The following is a 26247-nucleotide window of genomic DNA, read 5'->3' on the forward strand; positions in this document are numbered from 1 at the left end:
ATCTGTGTTTCTATCTGATTTTCTGATCTATCTATCTGAGTTTCTGGTATATCTGTCTGATCATACGAAGTACTACCCCTTTCTGGAATTCTCCGATGCGGTATATCTGAATATCAAACAAATCAATACACAGTCTGTATAATCTGTCTCAGCCCTCCTCTGATCATATACCTCTGATTCAGACTCGGTTATGATCCAGGCTTAGTAATTACATGCTGCAATCAACTCAGATAACAAGCAACATGTAACAGGGAAAGCGATAAATCATGCTAGCACACACAATGTAAATCAACATTGAAATAAATCTCATGCTAGCAATCACATGCAAGGAAAGAAAATTCAATCTACCCCGCTCATTCTCTTCTATCTCAGTCTAACTCAGTCTAAAAGATCTATCAGTTCTGACTATCTCAATCTAAAGTATCTATCGCTCTGATACCACCTGTTGTGGGGACCCGGACGCTGATCTTTCTTATCAATCATCTTTGGGATTTAATTATCAATTAAGATAAAACAGGGTCTAAATTTTTTTTTCTTTTAAAATACAAGTGCGGAAGGTAATGGCATCTAAATCATATACATATCTGTATGAAAGTACAATAATGTACAACAGTCTTTCAACTAATCTAAGGTTCAATTACTAAAGTTCAAGTAATAAAACCAAGCCTACAATAAGTCCGGAATCACCACGCTAAACTCGTCTTCTCTTATCATCTTCTCGACCCTGATCCTGCCCCACCTGTTGTCATGCACACTTACAAAACAAGAAAAAAGCCGGATAACTCCGGTGAGAATAAATCCCAGTATAAAACATGGTAAACATGCATATACACCCAGTAAATCATGAAACATTCTATCATGAATAAACTTAAAAATAATAGATTTCATAATCTATGAAATCAAATCAAAATAAGCATGCAGCTCCAATCAGATAAACATTCAATTCAAATCAAATCATATAAACATGCTATCATACTGAAAGCAATAATTATGGGTTTCATAGTCTATGAAACCACATCTCTAAACACATGCAGTTCTAGTCAAATCATGTCTAGACTCGACTCAACTATAACTCTAGGGATCCCGTGATGAATAAGACGTCAATGGCTGTTACCTACTCAACCGATCGTGGTAACTGTACGTCTTATTCCTAGACTTCGGCCATGGCTGTATCGTGGTGCTACAATCGGAGGGTGTCTGCTCCTATGTACGATACACCGAACGTCTAGAAGTCTGACTATCTGTCAAACTTTCCTATCTCAAATGCAATGTATAACAATCTGTAAACAAAGCATGCTCATTTCCAAAAGATTTGAATATAAAGTCTATAAACAAATCATAATCATATCAAAAGACAAACAATAATCAAGTATGTGATTTTATTGGGAAACTCAAATGAGATCTGATTTGAGTTATATCTTCCCAGATATCACATGAATTATACCTTTGTCGTCCCGGTCTGACGATGACGAAGACTGGTATTCAAATCTGTCCATCTCGAATCTGAAATGACAATATTGAACACGCTGTATCAGTAAATAACTCAATATACAATCTGTTCTGATCAATACTCAATCCAGTATATAATCTGATCAATGTCTGAACAAGATATAATCTGAGTCATATCAATAATATCACAATCTAGTCGAAATCATATCTGAATCTGATCAATCTAAATCAACTGATGTTTCGACGGCATAACAATACAATCTGAATACCCCGTCATTCTGAACACCACAGATATAATACCACGAGTCATAATCGGTATTAATACAATTTATAATCTCAACGATAACACAAATCTGATATCGAATCTCAGTCAAATCGACTCTGAAAATCATAACAATTACATAACCAGTCCGTTCTTCCGTCTGACTCCAACTATACGATGTCTACTGTATCAGAAACACCATATCTTACTCTTATTCAATTCTGACAATAGTCTAATTTCAAAACATGTCAAAACGTAGAAAAACTTACGTCCAGTTGTAGCTGTCGTGGCTAGAAACACGATACCGAAGTCGGATTCAAAATCAGACGGACGGATTTCACGAACTCACGATTTTTCCCTCGGAATAACTTGGAGCTTCCTTTCTCTAATTATTTTCCTTCATTCTGAAGGAAAATCGGTGATTGTATATATATATATATACACATTCCCGCATGTAAGGCAAGTGGCTTATCCTTCTTACTGCACGTCTCTCGCTAGGGCGGTCAAAACCTACCGCTAGGGCGAGGCAGTTTCGGTCGAGATCCTCGGCTGAACATCTCCTAGCGCTCGGGCGGTCAAAATTTTCCGCCCGGGCGAGCAATTCTCGGCCCTCTGCAATTAAACAATCGCGCTCGGCGGTGCATTTCTACCGCTCGGGCGCGAGATGTTCGGTCTAACATCTTGAGATGTTCGGTTCAACATCTTGGTTTAAAATAAACCACGCCCGACTTCGTCATTTGAGTTCCTATAACCTCAATTATGTCAATTAATCAACATCTGATTACAGTAATTAAATCTCGGGCATTACAACATTCCTACTGGAATGTATATGGAGAATGGACTTGTGGTCATTGGATTTTCCACATTTTATCTTCTGCCATAAACTCCATTCCATACTCTAGACGTTTCCAAGGTTTGTAGTCCTCGAGAAACTCTAGTCCAAGAATCAGTTGATCTGATTCTTTTCCTGGAATCCCTTGGATACGGACTTCCAATTATCCGATGTTAATCAGTCTTTGGTAAGTTCCTATCATCGGTTGTTCCAAATAGTATATTGAATTACAAGGAAATTGATTCCTTTGTTTTGTAATATCAAATACTATTTCTACTTCCTTCCAACTTTCTGGGCATCTGAGCTTTCCTATTGTAGAAAAACTTTTCAGCTCATGTTGGGTTTCTATGACAGACTTTTTATCCCATCTGTAACTTGTAATTCTATCTCCTTGAAAAGATAGTCTTCTTGATTCCAGTCTAAGACTTTGATTCCTTTGTAGAATCGGTTTGTCTTGGATCTAGATATCTGTTTCCTGTATCAAAGGAAACTCGACTCTTTCTGGATAAATTGCCTGAGCAACTTTTCCAAATATCTCAGGGATTTCAATAAACTCATTTCTAATAAACAATTCAGAATGATGTGTATTAGATAGAGCATATGAAATTTGATAGGTAATAGAGTATGGCATATTACCTTCTTTCATCAGCCTTTTTTCCTTGAAGTTCTGATGCAATGTCAAGACTCGGCTGAAATCTCGATCTGCCAGGTTGTAGGCTATCCTTGGATAGATTACTCCTACAATCTTTCCTGCACAGAGATTTCTTGAGATTGTTCCCAGTACTGAATCTTGTAGATTCCCCATTCTTTTATCGCAAATAGCAATATCAATAGGTGAATCTATCCCTTCTTTGAAAGTAGCCTTTATCATAATTTGGATTGCTCCAATATGAATCCAGGACATGGTCCTTGCTACTTCTATCTTGAGTTTTTGTAATTCTTCCTTAATTTCTTCGGAAGGAATTAACTGCATCTCCATTCTATTTCCTGTAAGTTCCATCGGGATTGCCATTTCCCTTTTAGAAACTTTATAGATTAGATGATGCTTTCTGTTTCTTAGGCCAAGACTTCCTAAGAACTTTTCTACCTGTCCTGCAGAGAAACCTTGATATCTCTGTAGACTCGGATTTTCTCTCATGATTCTTTGAACCATGTTATGAGATATGGTTGTCTGGCTGAAAAATCCAGACAGATCTTCATGTGTCTCGTGTCGAAACACCTCGTCTTCAATTAGATTCCGATTCTGTTCCATCAGATTCTTCCTGACTTAAGACTTCTTCTTCTTCATATATACTCTCATCTGAGGCGATGTCCTCAAACCGGTATACTTGAATAAGATCTTGGTAGTAAACTGCTTCTTCAATATCCGGGGTAGGATCAAAGCGTTTAATACCTCTTTTTTCATTTTCTAAACAGTTGGTAGAGATATGACCTCTGGCTCCACATGTCCAGCAATTGCAATCCTTGAAACTTTCATTTGCTCGGGTATGAGCCCTTCTGAAAGTTTTCTTCGTAGGTGTTCTTCCTGTGCTTCGAGATGAACTCGATGCCTGGGATGATATCCTACTTCTTGATGGTCCACTTCTTTGTCCAGATTTGTAGGATCTGGCTTTCTGTCTAGACCATACGGTTCTTGGTTTCCAAGAACTTCTTCCACTTCGTGCATAAGGATGAGTCCTGAAACTTTTCCTTTTATGCTTCTGTGGTTTACTCCCAATAATTGTTGGAAGATCATTTTCCTTACAACACAAAGGAGTTCTTTTGTTGATACCCCTTAGGCGTTTGTAATTCTTTTGTAATGCTGCCATGTGACACCATTCTGCCAATTTTCCTTTAAGGTAAGAGGCTCTTCTTGCCAATGTATCTGGATTATCAGGTACATATTCCCTTATGAGCATTTCTCTCCAAGGGCTTGGCATTTTTGCGAAGAAAAGCTGCATAGCTATATCTTCTTCGACTCTTGAAATCCATCTATATTTAGTGAATAACATAATGTATTCATCCACCAAACATATGTCATGTAATTCAAGACTATACAGAGCTTGAGTGTATTTCTTCTTCTTCTCTGTATCTTGACTATTGAAATAGTCTACCCCTATAAAATGTGCTTTAAATAGGGTAGCCATTTTTCCAGCAATCTCACTAAGAGATTCACCAGCTAGGACTGACTCTTTCATGTCTATTGAAGTCATGTCCCAAGCAATTTTTACTGATCTCATAAGACTCATTTCCAAAAGTTTAATGAATCCTTCTTTGTTAAGATCGAGTGTTCCTGCTGCAATTCTCATAGCAGATGTCCAATCATCTATGAGATCTTCTCTGTTTTTGAAGTCTAATACATCAAGGTTAAGCATAATCCCGTAAGGATGTATAGGATCCAAAACAGTTTTCCCATAGGGTGTTTGGTGCAAAGGAATTTGATTTCTCCTTGCCCTTGTCCCCGCTGGGTGTGATCCTCCACCAGTATGGAAATCAGTTTGAGATTCTCTCATATTTACATTATGAGATCCCATACTTTCCCTTGATGGTTCTTGTGAAGATGACCAGGTTATAGCAGGTGGTGTTTCACCCACTGATGTGGTCATCTTTAGATCTACTACTTTGAGATTTGCGAAAGATTTCGCAAGCTCTTGTAGATCTTCCAGACCAATCTTTTCTAAAGTTGTCATCAGATTAATTTCTTTTCTGAGACAGACTTAATTAGATTGATCATCTTTTCTTTTTCAGTTAAAGGTTTTGACACCACTCTGGCCTTCCCTTGTTGATGTAACAAAGGTTCAGTACCAAAAGATGGTGGTAACCAACCTCCTGAAGTTCTTCTACTAGAACTTGGTTGTTGTTCCAGTTTCTGAATTCTTGTTTGAATATCATTTAAGGTTACAAGAATTTCTTCTTGTTTCTCTAGGATTTTCTCAACTCGTTGAGGTACATAATATAGCAAAGTGCCATAGCTTTGTACCGTTTTTTGGATTTCTCTAAGATCTGACGAAAGCTTAGAGGAATCGGGTGTTATTTCCAGAAACTTATTGTTCTGTATCATAACTTTACCTGAAATTTTACCTGAGGGTGCTGAAGCTTCCCTTTCTGGTTCTGATATCTAACAATAGTTAGATGACCTTGTTTATATTCCAAAATATTGGAATATTCCTTGTAAATTAATTTCCTTGAACCGAAGTTCAGATTCATAATTTTTTCGAAATTCTCCTTCTCATACAATTAGTTACTAGTAATAATAAAATTTGTGTTTGAAATAAATCAACCTAAGGCTCTGATACCATTTGAGAAAGCGCGGGATCAATTAAAATCAAATAGGGAAGGAGGGTATTTTTGGCATTTTAAAATAAATTTTTTCTCTCCAGGTACTAAAACCCAACTTCATTTTGAAAGTGTACTGATACACAATTTACCCAAAAATATATAGGTCCTGCCCCACATTTCAAAATAAACATTTGACCTAAACTCAATAAATAAAATCTAATTTACCACAATATTTATAATCAACTTTCAAATTTAGTATATATTACTTAAATTTATCAAATTATATAAAAATTATTTTTTTGATTGTTCATAAAATTTATTTTTAAAAAATTGTTACAAATAATATACATTAGAAGGCTCCGTTTGGTTGAGAGTATTAAATAAGGAAAGATTAATAGTCAAATATTTATCGTTAAGATTTTAAGATGTTTTAATAATCATTTTGACCAGGTTTAAAATCCAATTTTATGGATAACTATTTGATGAATAAAATTAGATTTTAAACCGGGTCAAAATGATTATTAAAAGATCTTAAAATTTTAATGATAAATATTTGACTATTAATCTATCCTTATTTAATCCACTCAACCAAACATACTAATAGTTAAATTAAATATTGTAAAAATACTAATGTTAATAAAAATATAATAGTATTTTAAATTATATTTGAATAAATATTAAGTTCATGAATAATATATTTAAAATAATACACACACACACATATATATATATATATTTATATAGCTATATATAATAAATATAAATTTTTATAATTATTATCAAATTAACGTACGGAAATAAATACACTATAACATATGCTATATTAACTAGTTAGATCTAACATAAAATTAAATAGTACATAAATTAAATAATCTAATATAAAACATGTTTGAATCGTGGACTTTGAAAGTTGAAATCGGGAACCAAATTTGCAAAATTAAACAAAAACTCTAATTATAGTAATCAAAAAGCATGAAATTTGGAGGGAAAAAAAGGCAAGAACTCGTCTATATCAGAGAAAAAAGACGAAAATCAGTGAAAAAAATGAATGAGAAGGAGGGTATATATATGTGATTAGCGACGTCGACGGTTTTTGATTTAAAAATTTGAATACGATTTTCAAAATGTAAAATTGCGAAGAAATTTAATTTAAAAAATTTCATCACAATTAGCGACATAATTATTTAAAAAACTGTTTCTATGTAATTAGTGCGATGGTTTTAATACTATGTCACTAACATTGCTACGGAATATTAAAACCTTCGCTACTTTTAGCGATAGATTTTTTGAAACACCTCTAATATTACCACAATTATAAAAAACCGTGGTTATATTGCCCATGATTGTCTTAAAACCATAGGCAAATTCAATTTAACAATGAAATTCACAATACCGTCGCTAAATTTAGCAACGGTGTCTTGAAAACCGTCACTAAATTAGCGATTTTTTGAGTGAAGGCCATCGATTTCAAAATAATCCAAATACAAAGCGCCATACCACAACACCCTCGTGTTCTTTGTTTTTTTCTAAAAATAAACTAAATTTAAAATATATCAACTTACAAAATCAAAATCTTATTTTTTCATATTAAATATTTAAAAAGTTAAATTCGAAATTTATAACTTTATCTCAAATTTATTTTATTAAATTAAATATATTATTATTTTAAATCCAACTTAAATATTTTAATAATTAAATATATATATATATAGTTTTGATATGTTGTACACCTACCGTGCACACCTATGTGAGCACCGATGAAGTGTCACTCACCAATTGGATGAGCAATTTCTCTATATTTCATCACATCCAATTGGTGAGTGACACCTCATCGGTGCTCACATAGGTGTGCACGGTAGGTGTACAGATATATATATATATATATCATATTCAATCTTTCAATCCAAGTAAAAAACGGCCGTACCGTACCGAGAACTAAATGGCTGATTCACTTCATTTTCTTACTACTCGTGTCTTAGTCATCTAGCTGGTCTGTTTGGGCTGTCCAACTACCACCATTAATAGGCGCAGAGACTTGGCCAGTTACTTAACTTGGAATAATATAAATCGACTTTCTAATTTCTATGTTAAAATTAGAAACTGGATTGAATGGAATTAAATTTTTGTTTGAAAATAATGATTTAGCCAACCTCCCAGCATTTATTAGTTTTAATGGCCAATTTTTCCTTACAGAAATTTATTTGTATTATTTAGCCAACTTCCCAACTATGTTATGATTCATTGAGAGTATCAGGATTTTCATTGTTATTGAATGCGAAATCAGTATGATGAATGTCGGAAAATTTTAATAGGTCTCTTGTGAGACGATCTCGTGGATATTTATTAGTGAGACTGTAATGCCCGGAAATTTAATCCTAGTAATCTATAATTATTGATATATAATTTGATATGATTATAAAAAGATTAATCGGGACACGAAAATAAGACGACATGTAAAATCCGAGAAAGTTGGGCAGAGAGTGTGGCGCTCGAGCGGTGGTTTTTGACCGCCCGAGCGCCAATGTTCAACAGAAATGTGTCTCGGGCAGAAGATGTGGCGCCCGAGCGGTAGAATATTACCGCCCGAGCGCCAAGGGTGCAAGTGAAAATGCTTGGGCACAAACTTCCGCGCTCGGGCGGTAGTTTCTTACCGCCCGAGCGCGAGTCATGCAACATGAAAAATTGCCACTTGGTCTGTATATGAGCGACGTGTATATATATACATATATCATACATATCAAACTTTGGTAAGAAGGGAAAAAGGGAGAAACGAAGAAACCGAGAGAACGTGAATTCTAAATTAAATTGCGAACGATCCGTCCGTCTGATTTTGAATCTGACTTCAGTACTGGGATCCTATCGTTGACAGCTACAACTGGACGTAAGTTTTGTTACGTTTAGATACGATTTGAAAATATGATATTGTCAGAATTGAATAGAATTCATATATGATGTTCTTGTCATGTTAGACATCATAGAATTGAAGTCAGATTAAAGAACGGACTGGTCATGTAATTGTTATGATTTTTGGATTCGATTTGATTGAGAATTCATATCAGATATGTATTGTTATTGAGATTATGACTGGTATCGACATTGATTATGAGTTCGGGTATTATATCGGTGATGTTCGGACTGACGGGGTTATCGATACTGTATTGTTATACCGTCGAGACATCAGTTGATTGATATTGATCAGATTTATAGTGATTTCGATTATATCGTGATATCATCGATATGGATTAGATTGTATGTCGATTGACATTAATCAGAATACATTTTGATTTGAGTATTGATCAGAACAGGTATTGAATTGAGTTCTGTATTGATATTATATCTGTTCGATATTGTTATTACCAGATTGGGAATGGACCGAGATAGAGTCGGGACTTCTTCTTCTTCTGAGCGAGAAGATAAAGGTATAAATTAATTTTGAGTTGGGATTACACAACTCGAGTACGGTTTGGCTCGAGTTTCCCTAAATCACATACTTGATTTTATTGCATTGACATTTGCAATGAATTGATTGATATACTTGTTCTCTTGAAATATAGATGACAGGTGTTAGACGAGTAGTCTTATGACAGAAGTGCCTGATAGTGGTGGGATCACCACGGGCACATTGCACGATGTCATGAGATATTGTATTGGCGGAAGTGCCATAGTCTGTCACTGGATAATTGGCTATCGATGTGGATAGGGTTATAGCTCCTTCTATTACTGGTGATCAGTACTGTATCGATGTGGATAGAATTATAACTTCTTCTATTACTGTTGATCGATGTTATATCGATGTGGATAGAAACGGAGTTTCTTCTATTACTGGTGATCGATACTATACTGATGTGGATAGAAACAGAGCTTCTTCTATTACTGTTGATCGATGTTATATCGATGTGGATAGAAACGGAGTTTCTTCTATTACTGGTGATCGATACTATATCGACGTGGATAGAACTGGAGTCTTTTCTATTACTGTTGGTCGATATGAAATGCCAATGTCTGGAAACCGGGATCCCTAGGCTAGGACTGAGTCTAGTCTAAAACGTGGAGTCACGAGTCTGAGTGACAATTATATGGATTTATATTTATTGATGTTGAGTATGTTCCTGAATATGGTTCATGTTCCTTGCTGTTCCTGATATTGGTACAGGTTTAGAATAGGAGTTATTCTTGATATTGATTATGTTCCGGATTAGGGTACATGTTTAGAATATGATTTATTCTGGTTATCATTTCATGTCATGATTTTGATATGGGATATGATTTTCTGTTATATGCTTTTATATTGTTTATATGATTGCATGTATACATGATTTATACTGGGATATTTATATCTCACCGGAGTTATCCGGCTGTTGTCTTGTTTGTATGTGTGCATGACAACAGGTGGGACAGGATAAGAGTCAGGAAGAGAACGAGGCTGGACTAGATAGCGTGGAGATCCGGGCTTCAGAAGCAACTTAGGATTCAGTACTGATATGTAATTGAACCTAGTTGAATTATTGTAGATAACATCAGATTTGTATGTTTATGTTTAATATGTAATTTGAATTTAATTACATTACATTTCCGCTGTGTATTTTAGGAAAAAAAAATTAGACCCTGTTTATACTAATTGATTAATTAGTCCCAATGACGATTAAGAACTGGATTAGCTTCCGGGTCCCCACAACAGGTGGTATCAGAGCTGTAGGTCCTTGAACTGTAGGTTCCTTAGCACTGAGATAGAAAAGAGTGAGCGGGGTAGATTGAGTTTCTTACATGCGTTTGATTGCTAGCATGTGACTGATTATAATGTTGAATTACATTGTGTATGCTAGCATGATATTATGATTTACTGCCTGGATTTACATGGCATATGATTGAATATAATGTTGAAATTACATTGTATATGCTAAGATTTCAGTATGTTTTTACTGTATATCAAGCTACATGTTACCTGAATATATGAGTTGATTTGGTAATATGTATTATTTGAAACTGGATCAGAACCAATTCTTGATCAGAGGTAAGCTGATCAGGATTGGGATTGAGACGGATTTGTCTCTTGTTACTACTAACGTCTGTGATTATCAGATATTCCTCCTAGAAGGATTCCAGAAAGGGGTAGTACATCGTATGATCAGATGGATGTGTCTGAAACTCTGATGGAAACACAGATGATAAGGTTTCAGTCGTTTCAACCACCGAGTTTGAAGGGTGTTGAGGCACCAGCTGATTGTGAGACTTGGCTGGAGGAGATTGAGATGCTGTTTGAATTTCTGGAATTCACAGATGAGTGCAGAATTAAATTGGTTGGGAATCAACTACGGGAAGTCGCTAGGAGTTGGTGGCTGATAACCCGGGAAGCCATAGCACAGCGTGGTTTCACGATTACGTGGAAACTTTTCAAAGTGGAATTTTATCAAAGGTTTGTACCTCTATCATATCGAGAGGACAAAAGTGCAGAATTTGCAAATTTGAGGCAGGGTCCATTGAAGATTGATGAATATTTGGCTCATTTCTTCACCTTGTTAAAATTTGGTCCGCAAGTGGCTAGAAATGATACAGCTGTAGCTGATCAGTTTATCAAGGGCTTGAATCCAGAAATACGCACCTTGGTAACGGTGAAACAACCGAGTAATTTTACTGATACTCGGAATCGAGCCAGAAGGGCAGAAACCGTTCTAATGAGACAAAAGGAAGCTTCATATGTTCTTCCAACACCGATACCACAACAACTGCCTTCCAGAATCGAGATTGGCAGTAGCAGTGGTGGAAAGAAAGAGATGTTGAAAGTTCAAAAGAAGCAATTCAAGAAGTTTGGGAGCGGTTCATCTAGCTCCAGTGGCTCTAGTCCGAATTATACTGGAGTTTATTGCAGGAATTGCGGTGGAAGACATTCCCTGGAGCTATGCCATGGAGTGACTGGTCGGTGCAACTTCTGTAAACAGCAAGGACACTTTGCTAGAGTCTGTCCACATAAGGGTTCCCGAAGATTTCAGGGAGCAGAATCCTCTGGTGGGAGGGATCGAGAAACAGACCCAGGACACACTTGATGATACCGTGACAGGTACTGATTTTTATGATTATGATGCATATGTATTGATATATACTAATGCATTATTTACGATTATCTTTGACTGAGTTGCATTGATATACGGTGTACCTGTTGGTTCTGTATTACTGAGGTATTTACTTTTATACCTTTTGGGGAAAGAATTTGATATCAGTGATATTCTGTGAGATATTGTATACTGCAGTAAGTTGAGAATAAGATTAAATTAGACTAGCTTGTACTTGTATTGTCTGATGATGACTGCGTGATTGATATTGATATATATCGAACAAGTACAGAGCTAATATAGAGTCTTGCCAGGAAATGGTAAGATTCGGACCTGAAATGGCCAAAGAATGAATGATATACGGTAAGGATTCTTGATTTTGAATTCCTTGATATCCGTATTATATATATATGATTCGATGATTATCGAAAGGAATGGAGTAATTCCTTATGTATTCAGTTGATGACTGAAGATGAGCCTATCAGGGAGTGAATTACTAGTAGCAGGAAGTTTGCTATAGTCTTGCAGATGAGATTTCAGGTTGGTCCTGTATCAGGAAGAATGACTTCGACCTTGATGTGATTCCAGGTATTGATTTCATTTTAGAATTTCTTATAGACTGATATTGATTGAATTGAGAGAATTGAGATATCAGTTGAAAGATTTATTGCTTGAAGAGTTAGAGTTACATCTGATTATGTGTTTCTCTGGAAAATCCTTCAGTTCTGGTTATGGGTTGATAAATCCTGTACTCGGAAGGGTTCTGATGATTTTATGCTCAGTCTATCTATGATATTTTGATATATTCGCAGCATATGATTGATTGAATCGAACAGTTGACATTTTTATCGAGTATTCTAGGTACTGAGATTGTTATATACGGAATTGTTCGGATATGAATCGAGATCAAGAACTGGGATATCTGAAGATAGTATACTGATTGATTGTGCACAGTAAGACTGTGATCAGTGGCTGAGAACGATATTGAATATAGCAGAATTTTCGAAATGTCAGAAATTGCGTTCTATGCAGTTATTAGATCAGTATTGCGTATTGATATTCTGAATCTGATCTGATATTGTTATCATTCTGAGTCCGTGTTTGATACCGATTGATATGAACCGTTGAGATGATATACAGTTCAGTTGAATCAGAACTGATTTTGAATATTAAAGCAGTTCAGAAGTTTGATCAGACTGTTCAAAACTTGATTTTGATAATCAGAACCGAATACCAGGTAGGTATTTTTTTTAAAGTTATATTATTAGCTGATCTGTTTGTGGAAGATATTCGAATCTGAATTGACAGGTGTTGTCAGATGCACACGGTAGTAGATTCAGTATCATTCTGGTAACAGAAAATGTGTGATAATTCGAATAGACAGTTTTGATATAAACAGATGAAATCAGTTATGTCAGAATTTGTATTGAAATGTCTACATTGTTGACAGATGAAGACAGGAAAATAGAAACCTTTAGATTATTGATCTTGATTATTGATTTCTAAATAGAAATGGAAGTACATTTCTATGGATTGTGTGATGACACTACTGTAATCCTGCCAAGATAGTGGTTATGAGTGAACGATTGTTCAAATCTGCCTCTGTTATATTGTACAGGATGATGTACAAATATAATCAGATGACTAAAAGGTATGTCAGAAACGAGAGTCAGATGGTATTGAATGCCAAAGTTGATTTTATCAGACTGTGATTTTCGTTTGATTTTATATTTTTGGCTGAATGTATAACATGATTTTCATCTATGATGTATAGATTGACGGATAGTCGGGTGAACTATCCTGATACTGGAGGATATCCAGGAAATGTAGTGCTGGATTTTAGCACTAATTGACATGATTCATTGTCACTTGTGAAACATTGTACAATAATAGCTACTAGATGAGTATCGAAATAGCTTTAAGCAAAGTATTGTACAGTGAGAACTGCGAATTTCCTTCGTATGGGAATGATATTGCGGTGATACCTGAGATAGGATCAGAAATATGATAAGAAAATGAAACTGATTCAGAAGAAAATGAAAACAACTCAAAATTAATAGACTAAATATGCTAACGTCGGACGATGATTGTTAGTATTTGAAGCCGAAGATTGAGTATGTCTTTGACTGGAATTAACAGATAAGGATATTGATTGTGATGAGTTGATTGATGGGTATATACGGATGTGGTATTGCCATGATTCTGAGGTTGATTCTATCACGAGTGATTTCGTTGATATGAGATTATTGTCGTTTCGAGATGTCTCCTTCTTGTATTCGATTTGAGATATGATATGATTATCTGTATAACACGAGTTGAGTGTTTGTGATTTCGGGAACGAAATCATATCTTAGAGGGGGAGAAATGTAACGCCCGGAAATTTAATCCTAGTAATCTATAATTATTGATATATAATTTGATATGATTATGAAAGGATTAATCGGGACACGAAAATAAGACGACGTGTAAAATCCGAGGAAGTTGGGCAGAGAGTGTGGCGCCCGAGCGGTGGTTTTTGACCGCCCGAGCGCCAATGTTCAACAGAAATGTGTCTCGGGCAGAAGATGTGGCGCCCGAGCGGTAGAATATTACCGCCCGAGCGCCAAGGGTGCAAGTGAAAATGCTTGGGCAGAAACTTCCGCGCTCGAGCGGTAGTTTCTTACCGCCCGAGCGCGAGTCATGCAACATGAAAAATTGCCACTTGGTCTGTATATGCGCGACGTGTATATATATACATATATCATACATATCAAACTTTGGTAAGAAGGGAAAAAGGGAGAAACGAAGAAACCGAGAGAACGTGAATTCTAAATTAAATTGCGAACGATCCGTCCGTCTGATTTTGAATCTGACTTCAGTACTGGGATCCTATCGTTGACAGCTACAACTGGACGTAAGTTTTGTTACGTTTAGATACGATTTGAAAATATGATATTGTCAGAATTGAATAGAATGCATATATGATGTTCTTGTCATGTTAGACATCATAGAATTGAAGTCAGATTAAAGAACGGACTGGTCATGTAATTGTTATGATTTTTGGATTCGATTTGATTGAGAATTCATATCAGATATGTATTGTTATTGAGATTATGACTGGTATCGACATTGATTATGAGTTCTGGTATTATATCGGTGATGTTCGGACTGACGGGGTTATCGAGACTGTATTGTTATACCGTCGAGACATCAGTTGATTGATATTGATCAGATTTAGTAGTGATTTCGATTATATCGTGATATCATCGATATGGATTAGATCGTATGTCGATTGACATTAATCAGAATACATTTTGATTTGAGTATTGATCAGAACATGTATTGAATTGAGTTCTGTATTGATATTATATCTGTTCGATATTGTTATTACCAGATTGGGAATGGACCGAGATAGAGTCGGGACTTCTTCTTCTTCTGAGCGAGAAGATAAAGGTATAAATTAATGTTGAGTTGGGATTGCACAACTCGAGTACGGTTTGGCTCGAGTTTCCCTAAATCACATACTTGATTTTATTGCATTGACATTTGCAATGAATTGATTGATATACTTGTTCTCTTGAAATATAGATGACATGTGTTAGACGAGTAGTCTTATGACAGAAGTGCCTGATAGTGGTGGGATCACCACGGGCACATTGCACGATGTCATGAGATATTGTATTGGCGGAAGTGCCATAGTCTGTCACTGGATAATTGGCTATCGATGTGGATAGGGTTATAGCTCCTTCTATTACTGGTGATCAGTACTGTATCGATGTGGATAGAATTATAACTTCTTCTATTACTGTTGATCGATGTTATATCGATGTGGATAAAAACGGAGTTTCTTCTATTACTGGTGATCGATACTATATCGACGTGGATAGAACTGGAGTCTTTTCTATTACTGTTGGTCGATATGAAATGCCAATGTCTGGAAACCGGGATCCCTAGGCTAGGACTGAGTCTAGTCTAAAACGTGGAGTCACGAGTCTGAGTGACAATTATATGGATTTATATTTATTGATGTTGAGTATGTTCCTGAATATGGTTCATGTTCCTTGCTGTTCCTGATATTGGTACAAGTTTAGAATAGGAGTTATTCTTGATATTGATTATGTTCCGGAATAGGGTACATGTTTAGAATATGATTTATTCTGGTTATCATTTCATGTCATGATTTTGATATGGGATATGATTTTCTGTTATATGCTTTTATATTGTTTATATGATTGCATGTATACATGATTTATACTGGGATATTTATATCTCACCGGAGTTATCCGGCTGTTGTCTTGTTTGTATGTGTGCATGACAACAGGTGGAACATGATAAGGGTCAGGAAGAGAACGAGGCTGGACTAGATAGCGTGGAGATCCGGGCTTCAGAAGCAACTTAGGATTCAGTACTGATATGTAATTGAACCTAGTTGAATTATTGTAGATAACATCAGATTTGTATGTTTATGTTTAATATGTAATTTGAATTTAATTACATTACATTTCCGCTGTGTATTTTAGGAAAAAAAAAATTAGACCCTGTTTATACTAATTGATTAATTAGTCCCAATGACGATTAAGAACTGGATTAGCTTCCGGGTCCCCACAGAGACAGTTCACCACTGTTCATATTTACAATAAAAGGTAATATTTTTTTTCATGGATGATCCAAAACACCATTTCTTCCTCCATCGATTACGGTAAGATATTTCAAGGGTAATTTAGGTATAACATTGAATATTTTTTAATTTATGGAATCTAAAAAAATCATATCAAACATTATATTATTTTATCATCATATATATTATATATATTACATTTTCTTATCTATCATTTTTTTTATCACTTATTTACTAATAATTAATAGTTTCATCTTTCGAACCAAGTGCGCGTAGCCTAAAGATGCATCTAAGGGTGTCAATTCTGGTGGGTTGGATCGGGTTGAGCAATAGTACTATTAAAAAATTATTCAACTCGAACCCGAGACAGCCCGAACCTGAACCTGATTAACCCGATTTTAATTTTTTTTAAGAAAATTAAATAAATTTTTTTTAAAAATATTTTAATTTAAACACATAATAACAAAATCTCCCTCATATATATGATTTAAATTTGAAAGTATAATTGTACAAAAATAAAATAAATTTACTAAATCAAATAAACAATTGTTTAAAAAATAAAAAAAATGTTCAAACTAAATATTAAATTATGAAAATTTATGATATAAATATACAATAAATATTTTTTCAGACATACAATATATAAAAATATAGACAATATTATTAATTATATTTTTTAAAAAAAATTAAAATTTTCGAGTCAACTCAGGTCAACCCAGATTAACCCAAACCCAACCCAACCCGATCATTTTTTCGGGTCACTATCGGGTCCAACCCGAATCCGAAAACCCCAGACCCAAATTTGATTTTTTTCGGGTTGAACTGTGTCGGATTGGTGGGTCGTGTATGATTTTGACACCCCTAGATGCAACCCAGTGTAGACTGTGGACATTTATCTTTCATGATCTACACTTATCCTTATATATGGAACTCGCATGTGAGCATAAAGATGATCGCCATTGGATGTATGATTGAAGCAATCTAAGGATAACATCTCATTAATAGACAACTACCTATATAAGAAAAAGATGGTATCTATTATTTAATTACTTTTAATTAAATATGTGTGACTTTTAATAACTAAATAAATTCATAATCGAACATTGATTGATTAAAATTAAAACCCTTTTTTTCCAACGTGAAGTATAACTTTTCACCTTCCCAATATCTATCCAATTAGTCTCATTTACCCGAATTAATTTCAAGAAATTTAGTAATACAACGTTAACTCATCCACTGATGACAAAGATCACTCGTTTAGTTTGTGTTTGAAACCATGAATTTTAAATGTATTTTTATTATTCAGAGAAGTTAGACCAATAATTTCAAATCTACAAGAAATTTAATTAAATTATTGATTCAATTCGGGTGAAATCCTATATATATCTTGAAAACAGAAACAAACAATCCTTTTCGGCTTTTAATAATCTTTTCTTTTTTCCCTTATGGACCATGATGAAACTTCTAAAATTTTGAGTGATAGAAAAGGTACAGGTAGGGTTTGTTTAGTGTTAGGAGATTATACAACCCTCACTACTCTCACGACACACACCATAAACAGATGGAGGGGGAGTGCGCAAGACTGAGCCACCTATTTGTGACGGTGTTCCTGTTCAGTTTCCAATCATATATGGTCATTCCCACCATCGCAGATGTCACCGTCGGCGCAGTGTGTGGCGGTAGAGATGAGTGCTCTCTCGCCATTTACCTCACCGGTTTCCAGCAGGCTGTACGTATTCATATATATTGATATATGATCGTATGATTCATATCTACACTTTTTGCTTTTTTTTTTTTGTCTTTGGCAGATTTCAGGGTTAGGTTCTGTGGTGATGATGCCACTTCTGGGTAATCTTTCGGATTCTTACGGCAGGAAAAAGTTACTAGCAATTCCGATGTCTCTTGCTATTATGCCGCTAGGTATATATATATGTTGTTTTGCTGGCTTTTTATTGCCTGAACTTACTGAAAAATCCCGTAATTTTGGCAATGAATGCATATAAATAAACAGTAATCTTGGCATTGAAGAGAACGAAGAATTGGGTTCTTGCATACTACGCATTCAAGACTTTGACTGCCATGGTTACAGATGGGGGTGTTTTATGCCTTTCTTTTGGTTCCTTGGTAACTTAAATACCCAAATTTGATATGCAATTAGCTGTTGTTATAGATATAACTAAACGTGCATGGCTGCAGGCAGAGAGTGTGTCGGAAGAGAAGCGCGTGGCAGTGTTTTCAGTTCTGTATGGAGTTGTCTCCTCTGCAAATGTTCTCGGTAACTTAGGCGCTCGCTTCCTCTCCACTTCTCAAATATTTCAGGTCCTGCATGCTTAAATTCAATTATACAGCATTAGTTTAATCTGTCCAGACAATTATACAAAGAATTGAAACCCGCAGGTTGGGGCATTTGTATCCATTCTGGCATTGGTTTACTTGAGAATATTTGTCAAGGATTCGAGCAACAGATGTAGTAGTAGTATCATCGACACTCCTTTGACGTCGGAGGAAAGCACAGAAAGTTGTAATAATGTAGGGTTTCTTGGAACTCCATCGCCAAAGGATATATTTCGTTTGTTCAACACCAGGTTAATCACGTATATTCCCAACTAGTTTGATATTCTATAATAATTTACTACACTAACTAGCTAGCAAGATTTTACAGCATTACATTTGCACTAGCTGCATCTGTTACATTGTTTGGCAGCCTGGCTGATGCCGGAGCTCAAACTTTCTTACCGGTACCGATCCCCTCTAATCTTACAAACTTCTTTTTCTCTAAAACATCAACTTCTTTGGATTATTATAATTTCGATTACACTCCACTCCAAACTTGCCATTATATATATATATATATATATATATATATATATATCTTCTATAATCAAAATATCTAATTTATTATTCCCTAAAACAAAATATTTAGAAAATTAAAGCTATATTTGGGTTTCAACTAAATATTTTCTTATTTTTAACTTGAGGATATTAGTCAAAATTAAATTTGAAGGTGTTTTTAGAATATATTAATTCATCATTTTTTATTATTATTAAATTTATGCAGTATTTCTTGAAAGCCCGGTTCGGTTTCAACAAAGACCAGTTTGCAGTCATATTCCTCATTATCAACATCGGGGCAGCGCTATCAAATGTATCTATCTATATATATATATTCACAATTAATTAAATCAATTGTCTTTATGAATATTTAAGAATTTTAATGTGGCAATGCAGGTGGTATTCATGCCTAAGTTGGGACCTCTTTTTGGAGAAATTACATTGCTTTATTTCGCACTGTTCATCGCGTTCTTAAATGTATGTTATGTCATGTTACATTATATTACATACAACCTTTATTTATTTATATATATACGTGATCGATCATATTCCAACCAACACAAGGTGGTTAATTCCCTTTATGAGTAAGTTTTATGATCAGTAATAAGGAAAATATTTATTTGTTTTTTTAATTTTATTCTTAATTATATTATATATATTTTTGCAGATGCTGCTCAATAGCCTATCATGGGCCCCATGGGTGAGGTCTTATATATATATATATATATATATATATATATATATATATATATATATAACACACACAAAATTATAATACTTTACATATTTAAAAAAAAATATTTTTGCATGCATGCATGAGTTTAGCTGATTATATATGCATGCAGGTACCTTATGCAGCTGCATCCTTGGGGATATTCTTTACTATATGGTCCTCATGTGTGAGTTGTTTTTTCTTCGGAATATTAGTTTAGTCGAGTTACACGCACGCACGCATATATATATATATATATATATATATATATATATATATATATATATATATATATATATATATATATTTGAAAAAAGAAAAGTAATTAATGTCGAATACAACAGGCAAGGAGCATTGCTTCGAAACAAGTCGGGCTTAGTGAACAGGTGTGTTAAATTTTTGTGCAAAGTATATTTAAATGCACGTCTGCACTTCTAGATAACCAGTAGTCTATTTTGTAACGAAGTCATTACGAGGTTATTACATAAAATGAAATGAAAATTCTTATACTTGTTCACAAAACTCGTCTTATATAGATATATATACACACACACTCTTAATAATATATCCTTGTAGGAGTGAAAAAAACATGTCAATAGTCTAGGTATAGATTATTTTTTTATTTTATTTATATTTGAGTACATGAATTTGATATTAAACCAGATAATTAATTCGGAAAAAAATTTCAAAGTTATATATATATATATATATATATATATATATATATATATTTCAAATCATGCAAATATTAGATTTCAGAAACGCTTATGTCAGATAAAGAGTAGATTCAAAATTCATTCAGAAAAACATAATAATTAAATTGGAAATCGATGAACCAATTATTTTGTACTAATGCGAATGTGTCAGGGGATTGCACAAGGATGTATGATGGGCATAATATCATTGGCCAACGTCGCTTCTCCTTTAATTTTTAGTCCTTTGTCTGGTAATTTCAAAGATTTAAACAATGACTATTATATTGTATTGTTTCTTCAATAATATATGATTCTTTATCGAACTTCATGTAAATGGACAAAACAAACAAAATGTTCTTTGAAAAAGTTTTAAAAATTAACATTTTTTTCTCTCTTTTGGCAGCTTTATTTCTGTCTGAGGAAGCACCCTTTCATTTCTCTGGGTTCTGCGTGCTTTGCATTGGACTTTGTTATGTAAGGTTCATTTCATCCTTGTGTTTTTTTTTTAAAAAAAAACACATACACACACACAAACAATATATGCTGATCACTATTTATATCAACCATTGGCAGCTGATGGCTTTCATTCTGAGCATGATCATAAAACTCATTCCCAGTTCCTCAAGAGAACTGAGTTAGCAAGCAGAATTGTGTAGTACTGGCGTAAATCGAATTTGTGCTCAAATTAAATTTTATTGTGAAATATAGCACTTGTACGTCAAGGTTCCCTCAAATTATAGAGAACTTATTGCTTATTAATTATCATGCGATTGCTTGTTAAATAATGGAGAGTAGTAATTAATTAAACTAGAATTTGTTGAATTCTTTTGGAATTTTCTTGAATTACGTTGAATGTTGGCCGCGGTAATCTCATTAAGAACTATCATAATAACATATTTGTTCTCAAACAGATCGATTGAGTTTTACAAATTACTAAGAATGAAGCTTACGGCCTTCTAAATTTTCTCACTCTCAGTGTTTAATTTGTTCATTCTATATTCCATGGAATTATGACATTTTTTATATTAATTTTCAGACATCAGATAGATTCAGGCTAACACTCTGTTTCTTGATGAGGGATATACCTTTATTAGTATACTCAGAAAGAAACCTGCAAGCTGCACAAGATTATATATACTTAGATCAGATTAACCTACATTAGTCATTTGGGGCATATGCTGTGTGTGACAAGTTGTTCTTACCCAAGCAAGTCCAACACAAAGGATACCGAAACCTTGGAAGTGGAATGGAGCCTTCTCAGACAAAAATAAAGCTGTGACAAAGATATTGTTCAAAGGTTGAGTGATGCATATGAAATATCATACTTAATATGTCATGTCCTGTCCCTATACGCAAGAGAATAAAATTTTGTATAACCTGACAAAGGGCTGTAAATTAACGGGGAGATCAGATTTGCTAACGATGTGATGCCCAAAATGCATCCTTGAGCAAGCCCCTACAAACCGAAGAGGCAACAGAAGCGAGTAGTTAACGATAAAATCATTCCATAAAATGTCAGCACAAAAAAATCTAAGATTTGGATGACCATTATATAATCACATCCCACAAGGCATTAAGGCATTGATTATCATCTCCCATGATTTCAACTACAATATAGCATGCACACCTGTTGGTTGGGTCCAACTTGTTTTGAAACTATGCTTCTTACCTGTATAGTTCAGAAGCGAACCACATATCAACAAATAGTAACGAAAACCGAACAGAACTTAATTTTGGCTACAGTGAACTCACAATCGGGCTCGACAAAAAGAGGAATAGACCCATCAAGGCAGCAGCGTAGGGTACCTAAAACACAAATTTTGAAGGAAAAAAAAAGATTTTGTTTACTGTGTATTCCTTCACTGACTTGGCACTTGCACAAGCAGCACAAGATATAAGGATTTTCATTTGCACTCCCAAGTAGAGTTTCAAGTGCATGATAATCATTGAATATTAAAGAGGATACCCAAGTTGCCCATGCGATGCTGTCAAAGAACATCTGCACCAAACCAGAACCAATTTTTAATAATGTAACTGATACATCGATATCTTCATGTATAACAGTATAAGCAACGGTTTTATGTATGAAAGGTGACTGAACAACACAAACATTTAAGAATCCGGCAAAAAGTGCTATAGATAGCAATGTCTCCTCTCCAATTGCAGGACCAAATATAGGCATGAAGATCATCTGAACAAGTTTTTCATTTTAGTATGCAGTAGGGGCCACAATTAAGTAAAAAAAAAAGCTACAAATAGCATTAGAAGAAGGAAAATAGCTAATGGGACAGAAAATACATTTGATAGGGCTGCTCCAATGTATGCAATAAGTAAAAGGTCTGCAAATTGATCTTTCCCGAAGTGGAAGCGTGCCTTTAGGAAATTCTGCAATAAAGTGTGCACGTTGAGAAACTTGCTCGCTAAACACCCACCAATCAAATGGAAAAAGGAACATAGGATACCAGTAAGCAAGTTTGAAGTCCACCCTCTGCAAGGCTATAGAAGAAAGCAACAAATGCTGCTAATGAAAAAGTAAAGCTGCAACACGAGGATCAAGTCATTCAGTAAAGGGAGAAGAAAGGGGGCCCGGTCAATTTTTGATCTCTATGTAAGCTTAAAAGCTTTTTAGTGCATGTCATGTTAAAGAAACTGCTGGGCAATCAGAGACTCGAAGTGCCACCATTCACGTGTAGAAAATTTTTAGTCTGACACAGTGGAATTTTCGTAACAAATTACATGTCATGTCAACATTATGATCCATTAAAGTTTCATTTCCAAACGAGATCAGATATTTCTTCAATGTAGTAGGTTACAAAGCAAACCAATATGATCAGAGGAGACACAAATGCCCTGATTTACATAGACATCGAGAAAGTTTTGGAATTTGTGAGTTACTGTTCTTCATTCCTAAAACCTCTATTTATCTGATCCAAATATACTAGCAACAAAACAATTTTTAAACAGCTATTATCTTCTTATTGTGCATGCAGTATAGTCTGCATCGAGTTCATTTATTCTGGAAGAAATTCCTAGGATCATCATGACCAGAAGAGAGAAAAATACAATTATAGGAAAATATTAAGTTTCCAAAAAATTCAAGCATTATACCTGCTTTTTAGCAAACAAAATATATCCTTTGGTGATGGAATTTTCCTACTGAAGTCCATCTTCTCCAACGCTTTGACACTGTCTTCATTGCTTTCTATTTCCTTCAAAATTGGCTGTTCCAAAGCATCAGAGGGGAGTTTTGTATCCGCAAGAAAAACTGTCATGTAAATTGCTGCAGCTATTGTTGGATCTGGTTTTCTATACGCCCAAACACAGCGGGAGATTTAAAAATTTTTATTTTATTTTGAAAAAAAAAATAATTTTGCTTTAGGCGTTCGTATGATTTAACATAACATACATAGGATGTTAGAAAATTATACCTATTGTGAATAAATCACTGGACTCCAACTAATCCGGTATAAACGGATTAGCTCTTGTTGATTCCCACGAACTTTCTTCGATGAAATCCTTCTATCAAGTCCACGACTAGACAGTATGTTCCTCTCAAATTGCACTAGAGAATGAGAAAGAGATTTTTGCGTAGGAGAGAAAATTGAGAGACGGCACACTATTTGCTTTTCAAAACCAAGTGGCCGAAAAATTTTCTTTTTGGAAGTGGAGGCTCACGTAAATTGTGAGGTAGTGGCTAGGGTTTAGTTTTTGTTTGCATGTATTATTTATAATAAATTAAACCTTAATTACATAATTAACATTAATGGGTTTGATTTAATTAATTGGACTAGTCCAACTAGTTTAATTAATTTAATCAAAGCCCATTAAAACTTTAATTATTTATTATGTTGGACTTGTACTCCTACAAGCCCATTAAACATATTACCCACCATATTTAATTTATGAATTAATCAACTCAACTCTTGAGGTTAATAAATTAAATACATTATAAATTCAACATTTGAATTTATTATTTAAATTATAAATTCAACTCTTTGAATTTTTATCACCTCCAAAATTTAATATTTAATAAACCCAGCATTTGAGTTTAATAAATTAAATTCTCAAATTTTATAAATTCAACTCCTTGAATTTATTCTCTCAAAATTTAATTATCATAAATTCAACTCCTTGAATTTACTATATAATTTAAATTCAACTTTTGAATTTATTCTCTCAACGGGAACAAACAATCCAGTACTTGTGTGACCCTCAATGGTTCAGGGATACAGCTAGCCGTGGGTTCACAACTCTTTGTGATTCAGGACATAATCCTTTATTCGGGCTTACCCTAGTTAGCCCCATTCTTTTCATCAACACCTTGATCAAGAATGTCAGAACTCATTTCTGATAGTACCCATCGGATCATGGTAAGAGCGTCTAGTAGCATCGCCCCATGATCCCCTAGGTATCACTGATAGTGCCTGCAAGAACCAGTCGATTATGATTAACGTACAGTACGGTCTCTTCATCTCATATATCCCGATCGAATCTGCAACCATTGGTTCATCGAGGGTTGCATATTAATTCGATAACTATGTGATAACTATAATAGTGGCATCGCGTGTACTATTTAGAGAACTCATTCTCCAACCTACATCTCGTACTCTGGCCAGAGATTCCATGCACTATTATTTCATTAGATCACATAGGATATCCACACCCGTAGGTGAGCGGTGAATCCCCGACTACAATGCACTGGCTCCTATATGTGTCGCAACTGTACCCAACCTCGCCACCTGATGACTCTCCTGGAGCCGGTAAACGAGTCAAAGCACAGCCCTAGCATATAGAGCCTCAGTGTTGTCCCGGGTCGTAAGGACTAATGGTGTACAATCATAACCACGGACTTATCCTCTCGATGAATGATAACCACTGGAAAGTCTGAGGGAGGGTTGTTCGATATAATCATCATATGACTACCCATCTGCATGTTTGGACATCTCTATGACCTTACTATGAAACACAGTACACAACATCACAGATGATAGTCTCGAGCTCAAGCGACCTTTATCCATGTTTTAGGCTGCTGAATCGACTAGGAACGAATTTAGATCATACAGTATTTACAAACGAGTTTCAACATCGAATTACGATTCATTTGTATTAAAGTATAATCAAGGTCTTTATCTATGTTTGATAACATGGGTATACAGATAAAGAAATAACAAACCATGAAATAATGAATTATATTAAAATAAACATTTTTTATTACACTTGAGTCAATCAAATCTCTAGTCAACAGTTGACTTGTACGGCATCTTCTCTAACAATCTCCCACTCGCCCTAGAGCCAACTACCCATAAACTTTAATCCCATTGCTTCGCGATGCTTCTCAAACAATGGTCCTGGCAAGGGCTTCGTAAGTGGATCGGCAACGTTATCTGCAGAGGGGACTCTTTCGACTGATATGTCTCCCCTTCCCACAATCTCCCGGATGATGTGGAATTTCCTCAGTACATGTTTGGATCGCTGATAAGACCTTGGTTCCTTTGCTTGCGCAACGGCACCAGTGTTGTCGCAGTACATCGGGACTGGATCAACTCCATTAGGAATAACGCCC

At 34.9% G+C, this 26247-nt stretch overlaps 3 protein-coding genes across 6 annotated transcripts in view; 2 read left to right on the top strand and 1 right to left on the bottom strand.

The window, feature by feature from the left end:
* LOC140808580 (pumilio homolog 12-like) overlaps nucleotides 1-26247 on the top strand; it is an 87030-nt gene that overhangs the window by 43602 nt on the left and 17181 nt on the right. The window lies entirely within an intron of this gene.
* On the top strand, nucleotides 17937-21450 carry LOC140808579 (uncharacterized). Of its 4 annotated transcripts, none has more exons than XM_073165648.1 (14): nucleotides 17937-18174; nucleotides 18254-18293; nucleotides 18457-18569; nucleotides 18642-18764; nucleotides 18843-19030; nucleotides 19108-19183; nucleotides 19504-19590; nucleotides 19674-19754; nucleotides 19945-19977; nucleotides 20123-20176; nucleotides 20334-20375; nucleotides 20857-20935; nucleotides 21088-21158; nucleotides 21258-21450. In XM_073165648.1, exons 1-14 carry the CDS (start codon nucleotides 18007-18009, stop codon nucleotides 21321-21323), a joined length of 1221 nt encoding a protein of 406 aa, XP_073021749.1. In that variant the 5' UTR covers nucleotides 17937-18006; the 3' UTR covers nucleotides 21324-21450. The 4 variants fall into 4 exon arrangements, with proteins under 4 accessions (XP_073021749.1, XP_073021747.1, XP_073021748.1 ...); XM_073165646.1 differs by having other exon boundaries at nucleotides 17942-18174; nucleotides 18254-18365; nucleotides 21258-21447; XM_073165647.1 differs by having other exon boundaries at nucleotides 17942-18174; nucleotides 18254-18365; nucleotides 21088-21163; nucleotides 21258-21276.
* LOC140808581 (uncharacterized) lies at nucleotides 21538-23979 on the bottom strand. The gene is made up of 10 exons (XM_073165652.1): nucleotides 23793-23979; nucleotides 23147-23222; nucleotides 22983-23069; nucleotides 22795-22875; nucleotides 22651-22683; nucleotides 22437-22490; nucleotides 22312-22353; nucleotides 22062-22140; nucleotides 21887-21957; nucleotides 21538-21802 (listed from the first exon to the last, which is right to left on the bottom strand). Exons 1-10 carry the CDS (start codon nucleotides 23954-23956, stop codon nucleotides 21734-21736), a joined length of 756 nt encoding a protein of 251 aa, XP_073021753.1. The 5' UTR covers nucleotides 23957-23979; the 3' UTR covers nucleotides 21538-21733.

The sequence above is a fragment of the Primulina eburnea genome, chromosome 13 (genome assembly GCF_022965805.1).
Source record: "Primulina eburnea isolate SZY01 chromosome 13, ASM2296580v1, whole genome shotgun sequence".
Classification (NCBI taxonomy): domain Eukaryota; kingdom Viridiplantae; phylum Streptophyta; class Magnoliopsida; order Lamiales; family Gesneriaceae; genus Primulina; species Primulina eburnea.

Excerpts from the sequence above, each read along its gene's own strand:
- LOC140808581 (XM_073165652.1), bottom strand. The coding sequence starts at position 23,956 with ATGACAGTTTTTCTTGCGGATACAAAACTCCCCTCTGATGCTTTGGAA. Across the intron at positions 23,070-23,146 it reads GACTTCAAACTTGCTTACTG|AATTTCCTAAAGGCACGCTT; the intron begins GTATCCTATGTT and ends ACTTTATTGCAG. Across the intron at positions 22,491-22,650 it reads GCATCGCATGGGCAACTTGG|GTACCCTACGCTGCTGCCTT; the intron begins GTATCCTCTTTA and ends TTTGTGTTTTAG.
- LOC140808579 (XM_073165646.1), top strand. The coding sequence starts at position 18,007 with ATGGAGGGGGAGTGCGCAAGACTGAGCCACCTATTTGTGACGGTGTTC. Across the intron at positions 18,366-18,456 it reads TCTTGCTATTATGCCGCTAG|TAATCTTGGCATTGAAGAGA; the intron begins GTATATATATAT and ends ATAAATAAACAG. Across the intron at positions 20,936-21,087 it reads AATTTTTAGTCCTTTGTCTG|CTTTATTTCTGTCTGAGGAA; the intron begins GTAATTTCAAAG and ends CTCTTTTGGCAG.